The following is a 19,024-nucleotide window of genomic DNA, read 5'->3' on the forward strand; positions in this document are numbered from 1 at the left end:
AAGTGACTTTTGTGATACCCGGTCAGTCATGTCATTATTTTAAAGCCTTAGGTCTCTCAGTAAGAATATAAGGCATCAAGTGAGTTTGTGCCATGCAGAGACACTGTTAATATAAATCTATGGTCTCTATAGAGATGAATGCATATGATTTTCAAAATACAGGAGAATTTTATCTGTCATCATTAAAAATCTTTTAAAGATGATTTCATGCAAATGAAACTTCGGAGTTTATTTGCTAGATCCAAATAAACATACTAGCTTTTTAAAATTTACAGTTTTAAAAAATATACTAGCATTTTATATTTCCTCAACATGCAAAAAGAACTTTTTCAAATAATTTTTTGACTATGGAGCCAAAATCAAATTGCCTATTTCATTCATTTTTATCTTTTTCTCAATTTAAGTAATATTATTTGGTAAGCATTAAAAAACACACAAATCTCTAAGGAAAGTTGTGTAATACTAATGGATTGTAATTAGTAAGCTTGGGTATGGGAGAAGTCATTGAAAGTCACATTGTCTTGGAATACATAAATTATGGCACAAAACTTTTTCAGAAGTACATTTGAATTTATTGATTCTTCTTTACAGAATGTGACAGTGATGATAACCTGGGTACGAAGAGTACTTCAATGGGAGAAGAATTCAGATCCACAGAAGGTAACCTAATCCCTTCCTGATTGTATCTGTATGTTTTTTTTAAATTTCTCCCTCTTTCACTTCATCCCTCCTACCACTGAGTATAAAAAAAAAAAAAATTCTCTCATTTAAAGGATAGTTTGCATTTCCTCGTGTAAAATGATTTAGGGGCTAAAACAGAAATCAGCCAGTCGACTGCCTGGTTTTGTAAATAAGGTTTTATTGGAGCTCAGCCACACTCTGTTGTGTAAGTATTGTCTGCGCTGCTGCTTTGATGTCGCAAGAGCAAGGGTGAGTAGTTGTGATACAAATGGTATAGATCCTCCCCCACCCCGCAACCAAGCCTAAAATAAATATTTTCTGACCCTTTGCAGAAAAAGTTGCTGTCCCAGGGATAGGAGAAGATTTTGGTGTCCTAATTTTTATTTATTTTGAGTAGTATTAAATTAAGAATATTAAAGTTTTGCAGTAGAACTATGAAAGCAAGCACTTACATCTGAATATTAGTGGACTTTTTAAATAAATTAATTATGTTTCCCTCCTCTTAAAGGAAAAGGTATTTCCTTCCATAGGTTAAAGAGAACTTTTTATATTACTTCACATCAAATCATTTACTTGCTGTACCACTATTTGGTTGTGACATAAGTCCAGTTTTTGCTATGGTTTTTCCATAACAGACTGTGCTTTTTAATAACCCTGGGGGGGAGTGAAACAACAGATTTTGGAAAATACTTGAACCTTCACTAAAGTAGTTGAAACTTTTATATTGGCATCTTTGACATTCAAGGATGACAGTAGGAGTCATAGTATAGTTCCAATGTAGTATTTGTTGGTGGAGATTTGAGAGTGGAAATGTGTAATTAGAGAGGGAAACGTAGCAAAACAAGCACACACAGAATGGCCACCTGGTTTGTTTCTGCGCGTCTCCTTGCACTCTCCTAGAGTACAATTAGTCTGACTAGGAGCACACTGGATCTTTGTGCTATCTGGGGTTGGAAATTTGAGTGTGGCAGTGGAACTGATTCATCCATTCAGTGAAGCAGAAGACTGATCTTTCCCTCTTATAGTCAAAATTCACTGGTTAAACAAAGTTGGCAGTAAATCTACAGCCTAATTGGAAGCAAGTTTTCTGACCAACTTGTTTTCCCAACATGGTCTTGCAAGGTCTGGCTCAGTGCTTAGCAGCCACATAATGATGAGTTAAACAGGTGAAAGAACATTTTGTGAGTTTTAAACAAAAACTGCCAGCTAAGTTGTTTATCAAGGCCATGAAAAGATAAACACCGTTGAGCATCTAAGTAGCTCAGACTTTGCAACCTTCATGTACTACCGGTGACTAATCCCATGGAAAATGCCAAACAAAATTATAACTTTTAAATAACCACACTCAAGAAACCTCCACAGTTCTGTGGGCTCCTAGCTAGCCCAGGAAATCTGAGATGTGTATAAATGAATATGTACCAAAATTTCTAGTGTTTTGTTATCTATGTAATACATTTTATGGTTGGGAGATTTTGAGAGTTTTTACATCTTTATCATGTCTTAGTTTGGAAAAAGGATTACCATTAATGGATTCAAGAAAAGATACTTCAAACTTTTAACTAGTTGTTCTATGAAGAAAGGATATAATGCTCTAATTTCAAGAAAAATCAAAGTGGTGTTACGTGTGTGTTTTCTTTCATTTCCTGATGCTTTATGTAAAATGAGTGTGAGAAGCACATAGTGTTACACTTGTAAGTTAGGGAGTGTGGCCTCCTCTGTACTTGCCTCTAATACCTTCCTTTGCCCCTTCTTTTCCCCCAACAAGAACTAGCTCAAATATCATCTCTTAGGTTGAACCATATAGAATTACCAATTTTGTAGACAATTTTGTTTGATCAATGCCTCTTAGATCTTCCATTTTTAGAGAGAGCTACCCACTACCACTCCTAGAATCCCTCCAATTTAAACATTTTTTTTGTTTGCATCTCTCATCCCCACCAGACTATGAGCTCCTCAAGGAGTAGGATCATGTTTCATTTATCTTTATTTCAACAACACCTAGCACAGTGTTTAGCACTAAATGATTGTTGAATGAATAAACTTATATTAGAGCTACGAGGACCCATCTCCCTATAACTGAATAAAGGAAATTAAGACAGAGGCCATTTGGCTGGGAGAATATTGGGTGATTTTGTTGACCCTGCACCATGGGAGCAAAGTGATGTTCTAGTCTAGACCTAATAGCAAAACTCAAAAAAGTATAAGTAACTTCTCAAATCTCTTCTCATTCCTTCCCTTCCCAACACAACACTTTAAAAGCCTGACAAATGAGTGGCAAAAAGCAGGATCAATTTGCTTATGATCTTTTTGCCTTGAGGAAAGGCAGTTTCTCTTGTCGCCCCGTCTCCGCCCACCATGATTTATCTCCAGTCTTCTGTCTCATTCTTTGTTGTTCTCTGTAGACCAGTATCAGATTGTAACTACCCAAGTCAATCATAAAGGTCCTATTTTATCTCAGCTCTGCTGCTTACAAGTTATATAATATTGTGCAAGTCCCTTAATTTCACTGTGTGTCAGTTTCCTCAGGAATACTAGTATACCTACCTTACTAGAGTAGCCTGGCACATGGTAAACAGTGTATGTATTAGTTGCTGCTGCTGTTATTGTGATTTATTTATTTATTTATTTTTTGCCACACAGCTTGTAGGATCTTAGTTCCCCGACCAGGGATTGAACCTGTGCCTTTGGTAGTGAAAGAGCAGAGTCCTAACCACTAACAAGAGAATTCCCTATGATTTTGATCATTATCATTAGTCACTGTTACCTGCGTGTAAGGTGTGCTCTGGAAGCATGCACACTTAACAGAGCTATTCTGACTCAAATCCTTGGAAAAGAAAGAAGACAGCATTATGTGGATGATTGCCAATGCAAAACAGTCTTTCTGTAAATGTCAGCAATTTGCCTTAGAGTTCCTTCAATTAATAGCAGTCATCAATATAATTATTAATATTATAATGTAACATAAACAGTAAAACTCTATACTGTGGCCAGTTTAAAGAACAAAGAAAGGATAAGAGACTAGTGTGTTCAGTTTTTACTTCAATTGCTTGTGAAAAATCTAATACTTTGAAAACTGCTCTTAATCTTAACAACTTATGAGAGTCAGAATATTCTCCTTATTTTACATAAAAACTTAGTCTTCCAAACATTAAGTAATTTGTCTTCAGATTCACAGTCTCAAAATGATTGGAGCGTGGTTCGATATAGGTCTTCTAACTCCTATTACTGGGTTCTTTCTTATTTTGTCATATTACCTCTCTTTCAAAGAGAGTGAAATTAAGGCAGAGAGAAAAGAGAATAAGAGAAACATAGACTTAGACATATAAAAGAAAAACAAGGACATATTTGCCATAAATGTTCTTTATTTCTTCATATAGGTTTGAGTCACTGTCTAATGTCCTTTCAGTTCAACCTGAAGGATTCCCTTAGCATTTCTTGCATGGCAGATCTGCTAGTAACAAACTCCTTTAGCTTTGTCTTGATTTCTTCTCCATTCTTTCTGGATATAGAATTCTTGCTTGACAGTTTTGTTTTTTGTTTTCCCTTTCAGCACTTTAAATATATCTCACTGCCTTCTGGTCTCCATGATTTCTGATGAGAAATAAGCTATTAGTGTTATTAAAAATTTTACATGTGATGAGTTGCTTCTCTCTTGCTGTTTCTGTTGATTTTGGCTTTTGACAATTTGACTATAATTTGTCTCAGTGTGGATCTCTTTGAGTTTCTCCTGTTTGGAGTTTGTTGGGCTTCTTGGATGTGTAGATTCATATCTTTCATCAAATCTGGGACATTTAATTTGCTGATTCTTTTTTCTGCCTGCTTAATTTTGTTAAACTCCTGTAATGAATTTTTCATTTTAGTTGTACTTTTCAGCACCAGAATTTCTATTTGGTGGCCTTTCATAATTCCAATCCCTTTATGATATTCTCATTTTATTCATACATTGTTTTACTGGTTTCCTTTACTTCCTTGTCCATAGTTTACTCTAGCTCCTAGAACGTATGTAAGACAGTTGGTTTAAAGTCTTTGTTTAGTAAATTCAATGTCTTGGTGTCCTCAGGGATAATTTAACTCAATTTTTTTCACTTTGAATGGGCCATACTTTCCTGTTTCTTTGTATTATCTGTGTTTTTGTTGTTGTTGAAAATTGGATGTGCAAATATTATAATGTAGTACCTCTGGAAATCAGATTCTACCTCTTCCCCAGAGTTTGCTGTTCGTGATTGTCAAAGGCTGCAGTTGTCCGTTTGTTTAGTTACTTTTCCAAACCATTTTTGCAATAACTGTATTCCTTGTCACATCTGGTCATTGAAGTCTCTGTTCCTTTAAGCTTTTGTTCAATTAGTGTTTTAACAGAGATTTCCTTAAATACCAGGAGCTAAAACAAAACAAAACAAAACAAAAAACAACCTCTCTCTGGTTTTGCAGATTGGCTGTGTGCTAGGGCCCTTCAGCATTTAGCCAGGCTTGCACTGAGCCTACAGATCAGCCAGTGGTGAAGGCTTGGTGTCTTCTGAGGTATTTTCTGAGCATGCATCATGTCCTGGGTCCTAAATTCCCCAGTACACATAGGTGCTTTTGAATGCCCTGATTTCCCAAGGAAATTCTCTTTATGGCTTTTCCTCTCAGATATTAAGTGTTCTATTGTATGTCTCAACCATAATCTTTTACCCCAGGCTGTGGGCTTTTTGTTTGTCTTACAGCGTTTCTGAGCAATGCAGCCTGCTTTTCTGCCCTGAGTGGGTTCTGAGCTTTGTAAAATAGAGATGAATGCCTTGTTTCAGTCCTTCAGGTAGCCTCCAGACAGATTAGAACAAACACAATAATTTGTGAGTTCTGCTCTGCTCTGTCTGGAACCAGGGACCAGGGTCCCACACTAGGAGTATGGGCTGCCATCTTCGAGGCTGCTGCGGAGGCCTGGGGGGGTGGTGAGGAAAAGGCAAGTGAAAATACCATGAGGCTTTCCTACTGCTTTTATTTGCCTTTTTCTTGATTCAGTGTTTGCTTGGTTGCTGTGAATATTTTCCAGACTTCTGACAAAGTCGTTTCTGACAGTTTCTGCTTGTGTTTCAGTATTTCTGTGGAAGGATGGGTGTTTAGAGCTGCCTACTCTGCCATTTTGTTGTATATTCACTCTAAGACCAATTTTATTTCTTCTTTAAATGTTTCAGAGAATTCACTGGTAAAACTATTTGGGCCTGGAGTTTTCTTTCTGGGGAGTCTTTTAATAATAAATTTACTGTGCTCACTTCAGCAGCACATATACTAAAATTGGAACAATACAGGGAAGATTAGCATGACCCCTGTGCAAGGGTAACATGCAAATTCGTGAAGCATTCCATATTTTTAAAACTCTTAGAGGAAGACATAGGCAGAACACTCTATGACATAAATCACAGGAAGATCTTTTTTGACCCAACTCCTAGAGTAATGGAAGTAAAATAAAAAATAAACAAATGAGACCTAATGAAACTTAACAGCTTTTGCACAGCAAAGGAAACCATAAACAAGACGAAAAGACAACCCTCAGAATGGGAGAAAATATTTGCAAATGAAGCAACCAACAAAGGATTAATCTCCAAAATATACACGCAACTCATGAAGCTCAATATCAAAAAATCAAACATCCCAATCCAAAAATGGGCGGAAGACCTAAATAGACATTTCTTCAAAGAAGACATACAGATTGCCCACAAACACATGAAAAGATGCTCAGCACCACTAATAATTAGAGAAATGCTAATTAAAACCACAATGAGGGACTTCCCTGGTGGTGCAATGGTTAAGAATCTGCCTCCCAATGCAGGGGACATGGGTTTGAGCCCTGGTCTGGGAAGATCCCATATGCTGCAGAGCAACTAAGCCTGTGCTCCACAACTACTGAGCCTGCGCTCTAGAGCCCGCAAGCCACAACTGCTGAAGCCTGTGCGCCTAGAGTCCGTGCTCCACAAAAGAGAAGCCACCGCGATGAGAAGCCTGTGCACCGCAACGAAGAGTAGCCCCCGCTCGCCGCAACTAGAGAAAGCCTGCATGCAGCAACAAAGACCCAATGCAGCCAAAATAAAATAAATAAATTTATTTTTTAAAAATGCAATGAGGTGTCACCTCACCCCGGTCAGAATGGCCATCTTCAAAAAATCTACAAACAACAAATGCTGGAGAAGGTGTGGAGAAAAGGGAACCCTCCTGCACTGTTGGTGGGAATGTGAATGGATACAGCCACTATGGAGAACAGTATGGAGCTTCCTTAAAAGACTAAAAGTAGAACTACCATATGACCCAGCAATCCCACTACTGGGCATATACCCTGAGAAAACCATAATTCAAAAAGATACATGTACCACAGTGTTCATTGCAGTACTATTTACAGTAGCCAGGACATGGAAGCAACCTAAGTGTCCATTGACAGATGAATGGATAAAGAAGATGTGGCACATATACACAATGGACTATTACTCAGCGCTTAAAAGGAACAAAGTTGAGTTATTTGTAATGAGGCAGATGGACCTAGAGTCTGTCATACAGAGTGAAGTAAGTCAGAAAGAGAAAAACAAATACCATATGCTAAGACACATATATGGAATCTAAAAAAACAGTACTGATGAACCTAGTGGCGGGGCAGAAATAAAGACACAGACATAAAGAACGGACTTCAGGACACAGGGTGGGAAGGGGAAGCTGGGACGAAGTGAGAGAGTAGCATTGACATATATACAGTACCAAATGTAAAATAGATAGCTAGTGGGAAGCTGCTGCATAGCACAGGGAGATCAGCTCAATGCTTTGTGACGACCTAGAGAGGTGGGATAGGGAGGGTGGGAGGGAGGCTCAAGAGGGAGGGGATATGGGGATATATGTATATGTATAGCTGATTCACTTTGTTGTACAGCAGAAACTAACACAACATTGTAAAGCAATTATACTCCAAATAAAGATATTAAATAAATAAATAAATATTTTTAAAAATAATTACTTTCTTTAATATATTTATAGGTAGATTTTGTTTAATCTTGTGTTAGTGTTCGAGAATAGTGTTTTTCAAGAAATTTGTCCATTTTACCTAGATTGTCAAATGTACCAATGTAAAGTTCATAATAATATTCCTTTATTACATATTTTTTTATTTCTGTAGGATCTCTGGTGATATCTTCTCATTTTTTCCTGATATTGGTAATTTTTGTTTTCTCTCTTTCTTGATCACTAACTAGAAGTTTATCAGTTTATTTAGTCTTTTCAAGGAATGAACTGTTTTTAGTTGGTAATTTCTCTCTTTTTGGTCTGCTTTCCATTTCACTGATTTCTGCTCTTTATTATTTCCTTTCTTCTACTTTGGGTTTAATTTTCTCATCTTTTATAGCTTTTTAATGTGACACTTAGATTGTTGACCTAAATTTTTTCTTGTTTTCTAATGTAAACATTTAAAGGTGTTTATTTCCCTCTAAGCCAGGGTGAACAAGCTTTTCCTGTAAAATACCAGATAGTAAACATTTTAGGCTTTGTGGTGTCTGTTACAATTACTCAGCTCTGCTGTTATAGCATCAAAACAGCCCTAAACAATACATAAATGAGTGTGGATGTATCCAATAAAACTTTATTTACAAAAATTGCTGGTGGACTGGATTTGGCCCACAGACTGTAGTTTGTCAGTTCTCTACTTATTGCCGTGTTCCACACCTTTTCATATTGTATTTTTGCTATCAGTTTAAAATATTTTCTGATTTTCCTTATATTTTCTCCTTTGATCTCTTGGCTCTTTAGAAGCATATTGTTTAATTTCCAAATATTTGAATGTCTTATTATTCATTCCTAATTTAATTTTGTTGTGGTAAGAGAGTATACCCTGTGAAATTTAAATCTTTTGAAATTTATTGAGACTTTTATGGCCCAACATGTGGGTTGTCTTGATGAACATTCCATACGCACTTGAAAAGAATGTATTTTCTGTGTTTACTAAGTAAAGTATTTTATACATGTCAATTAGGTCAAGGTGGTTGATAATATATCTACTGTGATTTTTTTTTAATCTAGTTGATCTCTCAGTTACTACAGTAGGAACAGTGAACTTCTTCATCAATGATTGTAGATTTATTTTTTCTCTTTAGTTCCGTCATTTTATATTTTTGTATTTTCAAGTTCTGTTTTTAGTTGCATATACATTTCTGATGTGTCTTCCTAATGAAATGACCTGTTTTTCATTATGATATTATGAAATGTTCTTTATCTCTGGTAATACCTTTTATCATGAAATCTTCTTTTCTGATATTAATATAGCTACTCAAGCTTTCTTATGCTTAATTTTTCACGGTATATATTTTTCCATCCTTTTACTTTCAATCTATTTATGTCTTTATTTTGAAACTACATCTCTTATAGACACCGTAAAGTTCAATCTTACTTTTTGATTTACTCTAACAGCCTCTACTTTTTAATAGTTGTTTAGTCCCTTAACATCTAATGTAATTTCTCACATGGTTGGATTCCTCTCTGCCATTTTATTTGCTTTTTGTTCCCTCTTTTACCTCTTAGTTCCCCCTTTCTTGCCTTCTTTTGGATTATTATAATATCTATATTTTACTCCATTATTTAATGTTTACTATTTTACTATACCTATTGATGTTTTAGCTCTTTAATTTTTATGGTTGCTCTAAAATATATATATATATATTTGCTTTTGTTATAAATTCTACAAGAAAATGTTATTTTTTGCTTTAAACAGTGCTGTGAGTTTTAAAGAAAGAGAAGAAGAAATATATACTCTTTTATATTTACCCACGTAGTCACCATTTCAAATGACCTTCATTCTTTCCAGTAGATTACAGTTTCCATCCGATGTCATTTTTCTTCAGCCTAAATAACTTCCTTTCTATTTTATACAATGCAGTTTTGCTAGTGTTGAATATTCTGTTTTCATCTATATAAAAATATCTTTATTTTCCCTTTAATTTTGAAGGATATTTTCTCTGGCTTTAGAATTCTGGTTGACTAGTATTTTTTCCCTTCAGCACTTTAAAGATGTTACTCCATTGTCTTATCCTGTGGCCTCCATTGTTTGTCATGACAAGTGACTATAATTTGTATTATTGTTCCCTAATATGTAAAAAGTATCTTTTTTTTTTCTCTTGTTGCTCTTAATATTTCCTCTTTGTCCTTGATTTTAGCAGTTTTTGATAATGCCCCTAGATGTGGTTGTCTTTGTAGCCTACTTGGAGTTTTCTTAGCTTCTTGTATCTGTAAGTTTATAGGTTCTCTCAATTATTTCTTCATAATTTTTTGCCCCACTCTCTGTCTCTCTTCTTTTCTTTTGGAACTCCAGTTATACATATGTTAGCTTAAATTTATCCACAGGTTTGTGCATTTTCTTCTAGTTTTTTTTCTCTCTGTTCTTCATATTTGATCATTTCTGTTGTTCAGACTTCAAGTTTATTGTTCAACCTTCTAACACCTCCAGTATTAAGCTGACCTAGTAAATTTTCCATTTCAAATATTGTATTTCTCAGTTCTAGAATTTCCACTTAGTTTTTTTTTTTGTAATAGTTTTCATTTCTCTGTTGAGATTTCCTATCCACTCAACCTTAAATCCTTGAAAGTATTTATAACTTTTCTAAAATCCCTTTTCTGCTAATTCCAATGGCTTGATTATCTTGGGGGTTAGTTTCTTTTGACTGCTCTTCCTCATGAACTGTGGGTCACATTTCTTGTTTCTTTGCAAATCAAGTGATTTTTCTTTTTGAATAAGCTAATACATGGGAAAGCTCTCTCTCTTTTTTTTTTTTAATATTTATTTATTTAATTGGTTGTGTCAGGTCTTAGTTGCACAGGCAGGTTCCTTAGTTGCGGCATGCATGTGGGATCTAGTTCCCGGACCAGGGCTCGAACCTGGGAACCTGGGAACACGGAGTCTTAACCACTGCACCACCAGGGAAGTCCCACAAGTCAAGTGATTTTTGATGTATACTGGATGTTTGTGGATGTAAGTTATAGATTTCCTGAATTCTGTTAACTTTACCTGAGGAATATTAGTTGTTTTTTTCCCCTTGTGGGTAGTTAACGTTCTAGACTCAAACTCCAAACTCTGCCTCCTCCACAGCAGGCGACGCTACAATTGCCTGCTTCTTATAGCTTTCCAACTGTTGCTTTTCATGGAGAATCTTGGCTCCTCTCCCGGGTAAGCACACAGAAGTCAACCAAGGATTTGTAGGATCCTCTTCTGTTACTTTCTCACTTCTGCTGGGAGCTCTTCTTTCTCTCGTCCTACCCACCCTTCCCCCGTTCCCCCCCCCCGCCTCCTGCCGCCAACTTCACTTTCCAGCTTCTCTGTCAGACTCAGACTCTGTCTTTGACTCCTCAAGGCCACAAAGAGGTTGGCTTTCTGGGTGAAGTTCTGCCATTTTGTTTCACAAGGATTGAGGCATGCTCTAAGGCAAAATATAAACCAAAACAAAACCATAAAGCTGCAAATTTAACTCCATGCAATTCACTTCTTTCAGTGATCAACTTTTGTCCTGTTTGTACCTGATTTTTGTTGCTCTTCAATGCCTTAAAATACTTTATAATTGTTATCTATGGAAGAGTTAATCCAATATAAGCCACTTCACTATTATTAGAAGTGGAACCATTTAGAAATTGGTTTTGTTTTTATCCAGTCTTTTAACTGGCAAGTTTAATCCATATAAGTTCATTGCAGATATTAATATTTTTGTGTTTACTCTTGCTATTTCATTCTTAGCTTCCTCTTTTTGCTTCTTCAAATTGTTTTATAAGCTATGTATGGGCTGGCCCCAAAATTCGTGTTTCTGTTCTTTTTGTGGTCACCTTGGCTTTTTACCACATTTTTTATGTATAACTTAAAGACTAAAGTACAGGTACGTGTTGTCTACCTCTATGCAATGTGAAAGGACTCTGGAACACTTAAACTCTGATCCTTTCCCCCAACTTATATGCTGGTATCTCTAGAATTTTGGTTCTCTTTGTGTGTATATGTGTATGTAATGCACACAAAAATTGTACAAACATCTCACAAAGCAGGTGACCATCTTTCAGGTTAAGAAAAATAGAATATTGCCAGTGTATTGATTTCCTAGGGCTCCTCAACTAAGTACTACAAACTAGGTGGCTTAAAACAACAAATTGTCTGACAGTTCTAAAGTTTAGACATCTAAGGTCAAGCTGTTGGTAGGGCCGTTGTCCCACACACAGCTTCTGGTTGTTAATGGCAATTGTAGGCATTCCTTGGCTTTTAGATGCATCCATCCCTCTAATCTCTGCCTCCATCATCATGGAGCCATCTTCTACCTATGAGTCTATCTTCACGTAGCATTTTCTTCCAATAAGGACACCAGTCGTATTGAATTAGGGCTCACCCTAGCGACCTCATCTTAACTTGTTTACACCCACAAAGACCCTATTTCCAAATTAGATCACATTCATAGGTACCAGGGGTAAGGACATACCTTTTTGGGGGGGGGCACAATTCAACTCATAACAACTAGTACCCTAGAAGCATCCCCCTCATTTAATTTTAATTAATTAAAATACAAATAGCCACATATAGTTAGTGGCTATCATACTGGACAGCACAGGCATAGTCTATATTCTTTTGGGTCTGGATGCCTTCAGTCAACATTGTTTTACAGATTCACCTGATTGTTAGCATATAGCTTTGGTTTGTTCATTTTCAATACCTCTATAATAATTTTACACATATATCACAACTCATGTATTATTTATAGACATTTGGTTGGCTGTTACAAGTAATTCCCACACTTCTGGGAATGTATACTGCGGCGGGGACTTGCTGACATTCAGCCTTACTAGGTTATGCCAAGTTTTTGTCCAAAGTGGTTGTTCCAATTTCCTTCCAGTACTGAATGTGAGTTCGGGTTGATCAACTGATACATCTTCACTAATCATTGAATTATTGGTCTTTTTAATTTTAGCTAGTGATGGTCATTTCTTTGTGGTTTGAGTTTACATTTTTCTGATGAGTAATGTTTATTGACCATCCTCACATCTTTTGCCAGTGCCTTTCCAGATTTCTTGACAGTTTTCTTTTGGATGATCTTTTTTTTTTTTTTAATTTATTTATTTATATTTTGGCTGTGTTGTGTCTTCGTTGCTGTGTGCAGGCTTTCTCTAGTTGTGGCGAGCGGGGGCTAGTCTTTGTTGCAGTGCACAGGCTTCTCATTGCGGTGGCTTCTCTTGTTGCTGAGCACAGGCTCTAGAGCACAGGCTCAGTAGTTGTGGTGCATGGGCTTAGTTGCTCCGCGGCATGTGGGATCTTCCCGGATCAAGGCTCGAATTCGTGTCCCCTGCATTGGCAGGCGGATTCTTAACCACTACGCCACCAGGGAAGCCCTGGCTGATCTTTTTATTGATTTTTCTGGGTTGAAAATCTTTTAGTTCTCTCTGGATACAAGCAAGATCCATGTATTGCAAATATTTTCTCTCACTCAATGTCTTGTCTTTTTACTCACTTAATGGTGCTTTTGGTGGAGAAAAGTAATTTTAATACATTCCAAAGTACGATTCTTTTTCATATGTTTTTTGAATCCTATTTAATAAATCTTTCCCTACACTAAGGTCATGAAGTTATTCCCATGTATTATCTTCTAGAAGCTTTGTTGTTTTGCCTTTCACAATTATATAGTTAAATATACAGTAAATCTGAAATGTGTTTTTGTATATTCCATAAGGTAGAGGTAAATTTTAAGTTTTTTTCCATATGGCCTACTAGTTGACCATTTGTTAAGAATATCATCTTTCCCCACCTTTCTGCATCACCACCTTTGTTATCAATCTAGTTTCCATATATGCATGAGTCTGTTTCTGAGTTGTCTATGCTGTTCCTTTGGTGTGTTCATCTGTTCTTACACTGGTACCACACTTTTTTTTTTTTTTTTGCGGTACGCGGGCCTCTCACTGTTGTGGCCTCTTCCGTTGCGGAGCAACAGGCTCCGGACGCGCAGGCTCAGCGGCCGTGGCTCACGGGCCTAGCCGCTCCGCGGCATGTGGGATCTTCCCGGACCGGGGCACGAACCCGTGACCCCTGCATCAGCAGGCGGACTCTCAGCCACTGCGCCACCAGGGAAGCCCCCCACACTATTAATTACTGTAACTTTGTAATAAGTTTTCATAAAAATAAATCTTGTCACCCTTTTCTTCTTTGCTAAGAGCATCTTGGCTTTTCTGTGCATTTCTTCATCCCTTTGAATTCATCTTAGGGCAACTCACTGACCCAGAATCTAGCTTTAACTTAATGCAGTGTAGAGTAGCTTGTAGTGTTTTAAATTGCCAACTATATAACACTAGTGCCCCAGCTCAGAGGAAGGTGCGGCTGTATTTTAGAAGAATTACCAGTGTCTGTGAACCAAGTAGGCTCTGGGAGACCGTGGACTGGACAGGATGAGATAAATCTGGTGTGAGAAGCTACTGAAGGCCAAGAAACGGACACCTAGTTCCACCCTCTTGGACCTTAGTAGCATCATTCTTGGGAAATGGAGAAAAAGACCTGTGAACACAAGAATGTCAGTCTTGTTCACTGTTGTATTCTGTGCCTGGTATACAGTGGGCATTCAATAAATATTTGTTCAGTGAGTGCATATGTGTATATGCTTCTCAGAGGACATTATATAGCCATGAGTTTGATCTTTGCTTAGATACTAGAAAGCTTAAAACTAAAATTTTAATAGCCTTTGAGATTTTGCCATTTCATGGTTTTGGCTTTCTATTTCTGCTTTAAGTCTTATATGCATTACCTCAAATCTTTTTGGAAATACATACTCATTTTCCACATTGAGTCTGGTGATTACCTGTTAGTGATTCTAGAAGTTTGTTGAGTTTCTACATCCCTAAATGGAAATTACTTACAAGTTTCTTAGCATAATTAAGCTCAGATATATTATAATTCAGTTTGAGATTATATCCAGATTCTCATATTTCAAAATAGTCATATTTTATGATGAAGAAACTGCCAAGTTACCCTCAGTTTCTCCAATTTGTATTTCCTTTCCTTCCTGAAAATACAGATGTAGTTGATGAGACTTACATAAAGCACATCTTTATTAGTTTTCTGCTCTAAATATCAAAATTCTGTGTTTTTTAATGCAGATGTGGAATTAGAAGAAGCGATTAGAAGAAGTCTTGAGGAAATGTAATTAAAGATATTACCACACAGCATCAAGTGGCCTTGAAGAGACTCAGGATAATAAATTCTTGAGTTTGTTTTCTAAAGGAGATCAGAAATCTGCTAGTACAAATGTACTTGAAAACTTTTTTTTGCTTTCATATGTTCAAAATCTGATATTGCTTTGTATTTTTGTGCTATTTTGCAAAAATGTGTAGAGGAATAGAATACATGGTAATGCAAATACAAATCATGAATTCTAATATAGGTATCATGTTTCCCAGTTAACTTTGAATTCATATATTTAGGTTATAAGAATTAAAAATTAGAAAAGCCCTTGACTATTGTTTATATGTTTCCCAAATAGAATTGGTTCTTTAATTTTATTTGTACAGTACAGATGATTGTAGTTTATTTTTTTAGGAGTGAAAATGAATATAAATAAAGCTGTCATAGCTCACTTTTTCTGTAAATTCTGCTTCTCATGTGGCACTAATATATAATACCTTTGAGATCTTTGATTATTGGGAGAGAGTAATGGAAACTGATCATGGAAAGAGATGAAAAATTTTATCAGCAATGTTCTTTGTGGGTTTCACTCATATGTATATCCCTGCTTTAATTAGAGCTGCATATTGCTGGAATAAAAAAAAATTTTCTTTGAAAATAGTGAAAAGAAACTTTTGCCATTCCTTTTACCTGCTTAGACTTTTTTTTTTTTTTTTTGCGGTACACGGGCCCCTCACTGTTGTGGCCTCTCCCGTTGCGGAGCACAGGCTCCGGATGCGCAGGCTCAGCGGCCATGGCTCACGGGCCCAGCCGCTCTGCGGCATGTGGGATCTTCCCGAACCGGGGCACAAACCCGTGTCCCCTGCATCGGCAGGCGGACTCTCAACCACTGCGCCACCAGGGAAGCCCCTGCTTAGACTTTTATGTGACTTGTATTATCTACTGTTTAAAGGGAATGATGTAAAAAATATTTGCATAGAATTAGGCATATTTTTAATAATATTAATTCTTTTATATATATTTGTGTAAACATAGTATTCTTCAGAAAATAACGTTGAAAGTTCTACTCAGGAGTAATCTTCCTTAACCCTTTAAAATTTTTATTTCATATGGAGGTATCTTCATTTTAGTTATTCATTAAAATGTTAGTTTCCTACTGTTGGTATTAAATATTTAATTTTTAAATGTTGAGGCCACATTGTGAATAATAAAAAACGTTACTTAATTAGGAGACTATGAAAGGGTTTGTCGTACAATCTTTGTGTATATGCTTCAAGTTATTTGACCCAGAAATGTCATCCCTAAAAATTTCGAGTAGTAATTACTTACCAAACTTAAAATTTTCTGTAAATATAAATTTTTCTTTAAGACAGAAAAAAAATATATCATGACTAGAACTTTGATCTTTCTCTGCAACTAGATAGTTTAGTGTGAAATAGTATTACTGGTTTTTTTAATTATTATTATAAAGTCTTTTCAATCCACATTGGAAACCAATTTGTGTTTTTATTTCTTAAGCTGTCAGTTCTGTCCTACCTGCTTGCATTTTTTTTTAAAGTACACATCATAGCTTGAGAATGTACTAGTCATTTTTCCAAAGTGACCACATTGTATTTTTAATTTGCTTGTTAGAGCAGTTAAGGCTTTGGGTGGCAGTCATGGAGCCGGACCTTAAAGACATCTGCAGGAGCTTGCTCAGTAGTGAGGAGCAGAAAGAGTGTTCCAGAAAGAAGAATGGTCCAGCAGATGTAGGGGAGGTGCCACACACAGGTGGGATGCAGCCTGTGTTCTATTAGGATGCTTGTGTGGTGTCTATGGTCAAGAGTAACTGAGGCTTTTCATATGACAGGAAAGGGATAATTCATCATGATCCTTTAAATAAGGTAACTGGGTTGTTTAACGTTTTAATTAATAATTGTCACTGATTCTATTTCTACTTAATAAGCAATTAAAAATCACTTTTAAATTACTTCATAAGTTGAAGTTAAGTTAGACACAAGGAGGAGAGGTAGTCTGGATGTTACAGAAAGTTTTGGGGAATATTATCAAGAGTAAATGTTTCTAACATTGACAATGATGCTTACCTGTTTGTTTTTATTCATTTTTTATTTTATTGTGATTTTTTTCTTGTAAAAAGTTTTTATTGTGATTCCTTATTTTTATACCTGAATAACAACTTTTGTCAAAGCAATGATGGATAACATATGTTTATTTTAAAAAGGATATGTAGATAATGTACTGATAGTATCTGGTTGGTGGTATCATTGATTGTCTTAAATAAAAATATCTCGGTTAAGAAGCTTTTTTTTTTTCTTTCTGGATGCTTGGTATCCTACCAGACCAACCCTTTCTCCTACTCCTTGTCCCCCTGACGATCTGGCCCTCCACTCTGGCATCTCCCAAGAACAAGGTACAGGGACTGTTCTGGACACCCTTGGGCAAGTGCAGCTGGGAGACTCAATCGGCTGGGCCTCAATTTAAAGACTTTTTTTTCCATCATTTTTTTCTTTTAGATTTCTTTGAAACAATTCATTTATTCATTCACTCACAAAGTATTTATTGAGTACTTACCGTATGTCAGCGCGGCTGTTCTAAGCACTTGAGATACACCAGTGAGCGAAACAAAGCCTACAGTCCTTTCTGGAGCACAGCTGGGGGAGAGGTGACAAGAGGGGAAGGAAAACAGGGAAGGGGAAGATAGTATGGGGGTGGGGCAGGGCAGGAGTGCTTGCTATTTGTAATAGGGAGGTCAAGGTCCTTCTGGTGAACTTGAGCAAAGACCTGAAGGCCAGGGAGTGAGCCAAGCAAATGTGTATGGGGAGGAGCTGTAGGTGGAGGTGAAAAGTCTGGAAGTGAGCTTGATACATCCATGGAAAAGCAAGAAGGCTAGCATAGGCGAGTGAGCGGGATGAGCTCAGAGAGCAACAGGAGATGGAGTCCTCTGAGGCCTCTTCTGAAGACCTTGGCTTTTACCCATTTCACAAACGAGGGGCCGCTGAAGGCTTCTGAGAAGTGGTGTGATGCGCCTTATTTAGAAGGATGACTGTAGCTGCTGTGCTAAGCATAGACATGAGAGCAGAAGCAGGAAGACCAGGTAGGAGGGTATCACGGTGATGCAGGAGAGAAGTGATGCTGGCCGAGACCTGAGTAGGGGAGTGGGGACAGGCAAGTGGGAGTAGGCCTGGGTGTTCTCTGAAGGTGGAGCCCACTGGGTCTAGGGTGTGAGAGAAAGAGAGTCCAGCACGTTTCCAAAGCTACGTGATAGACTTTCAGACCATTCACAAAATGTCTAAAGATTCCAGGTGTCATGATAGGACAAAACATTTAATGAGGTCAGATAATCTACACAACAGTTTATTAGTATTTAGAGTTCAGAGGAATTGGGATCCAGCCTTAAAGGCCTCATCTCTGTTCAATTATTTCAATGGCTTTGATCTCAGATTAAAGGTTGTGATGCAGCTTTAAACTGTTATTGTCTCCATTTCAGGTGTCCTGTACATTCTCATCCTTAGAGGCAGAGAGCTATAATGAGATGGGAGCAAAGCGCAAGTATTTAAGTCGATACATCTTTGTACTCCCAGCCCCATTCCACTCACTGACCTTTATAATGTCTGACCGAGTGGTCTACTGCGTCTTTTCATAACTGGAGACTTAAATAAGTGGGGTGTGAAACGGCCTTAAGTAATAATTATTTCACTCAAATTCCAACCAATAACTTTTTTTAAACATGTGTGGGTGCTTTACCAAAATTCCTTTCTTAATCATCTTTTCTTTTGGTACTTAATTTTATTTATTTTGGCCGCCCCCGGTCTTAGTTGCGGCAGGTGGGAATCTTTCTTGCAGCACGCGGACTCTTAGTTGCGGCATGCATGGGGATCTAGTTACCCCACCAGGCGTCAAACCCGGGCCCCCTGCACTGGGATCACGGTCTTACCCACTGGACCACCAGGGAAGTCCCAACCAGTAACTTTTTAATACAAAAGAAAGTCATTAAAAATGACTTCATGAGAGCGGGTGTAAAAAAAAGAGGTTCAGCTTGCTCCGTACATCTATCAGCTTCAGTTGTGGCCTCCAGGCTCCTTGTTATCTCGGGAAAGTGCCCAGGAGCCGCGACCGCGGTTGCATGAAGGGCCCTTTCCACCCCAGCACAGCCCAAGGCCGCTCCCCTTGGAGGCCCTGCGGGGCGGGGCCGGGGGCGCGGGCTCCGCCTCG

At 37.4% G+C, this 19,024-nt stretch overlaps 1 protein-coding gene and 1 non-coding gene across 2 annotated transcripts in view; both read left to right on the top strand.

The window, feature by feature from the left end:
- LOC111178647 (E3 SUMO-protein ligase ZNF451) overlaps nucleotides 1-18,562 on the top strand; it is a 43,868-nt gene extending 25,306 nt beyond the window's left edge. Inside the window, exons 7-8 of the mRNA XM_022581489.2 lie at nucleotides 592-660; nucleotides 14,788-18,562. Coding sequence (XP_022437197.2) covers nucleotides 592-660; nucleotides 14,788-14,834 — 116 coding nt within the window. The 3' untranslated portion in view covers nucleotides 14,835-18,562. The remainder of the gene's footprint in view (nucleotides 1-591; nucleotides 661-14,787) is intronic.
- On the top strand, nucleotides 5,923-6,029 carry LOC115801789 (U6 spliceosomal RNA). Its single transcript, XR_004022135.1, has one exon. It is a non-coding gene; the product is annotated as a U6 spliceosomal RNA (small nuclear RNA).
- Nucleotides 18,563-19,024: the final 462 nt, after the last annotated feature.

The sequence above is a fragment of the Delphinapterus leucas genome, chromosome 10, assembly GCF_059928025.1.
Source record: "Delphinapterus leucas isolate spDelLeu-1000000601 "Yukka" chromosome 10, BTC_Dleu_Yukka2, whole genome shotgun sequence".
Taxonomy (NCBI): domain Eukaryota; kingdom Metazoa; phylum Chordata; class Mammalia; order Artiodactyla; family Monodontidae; genus Delphinapterus; species Delphinapterus leucas.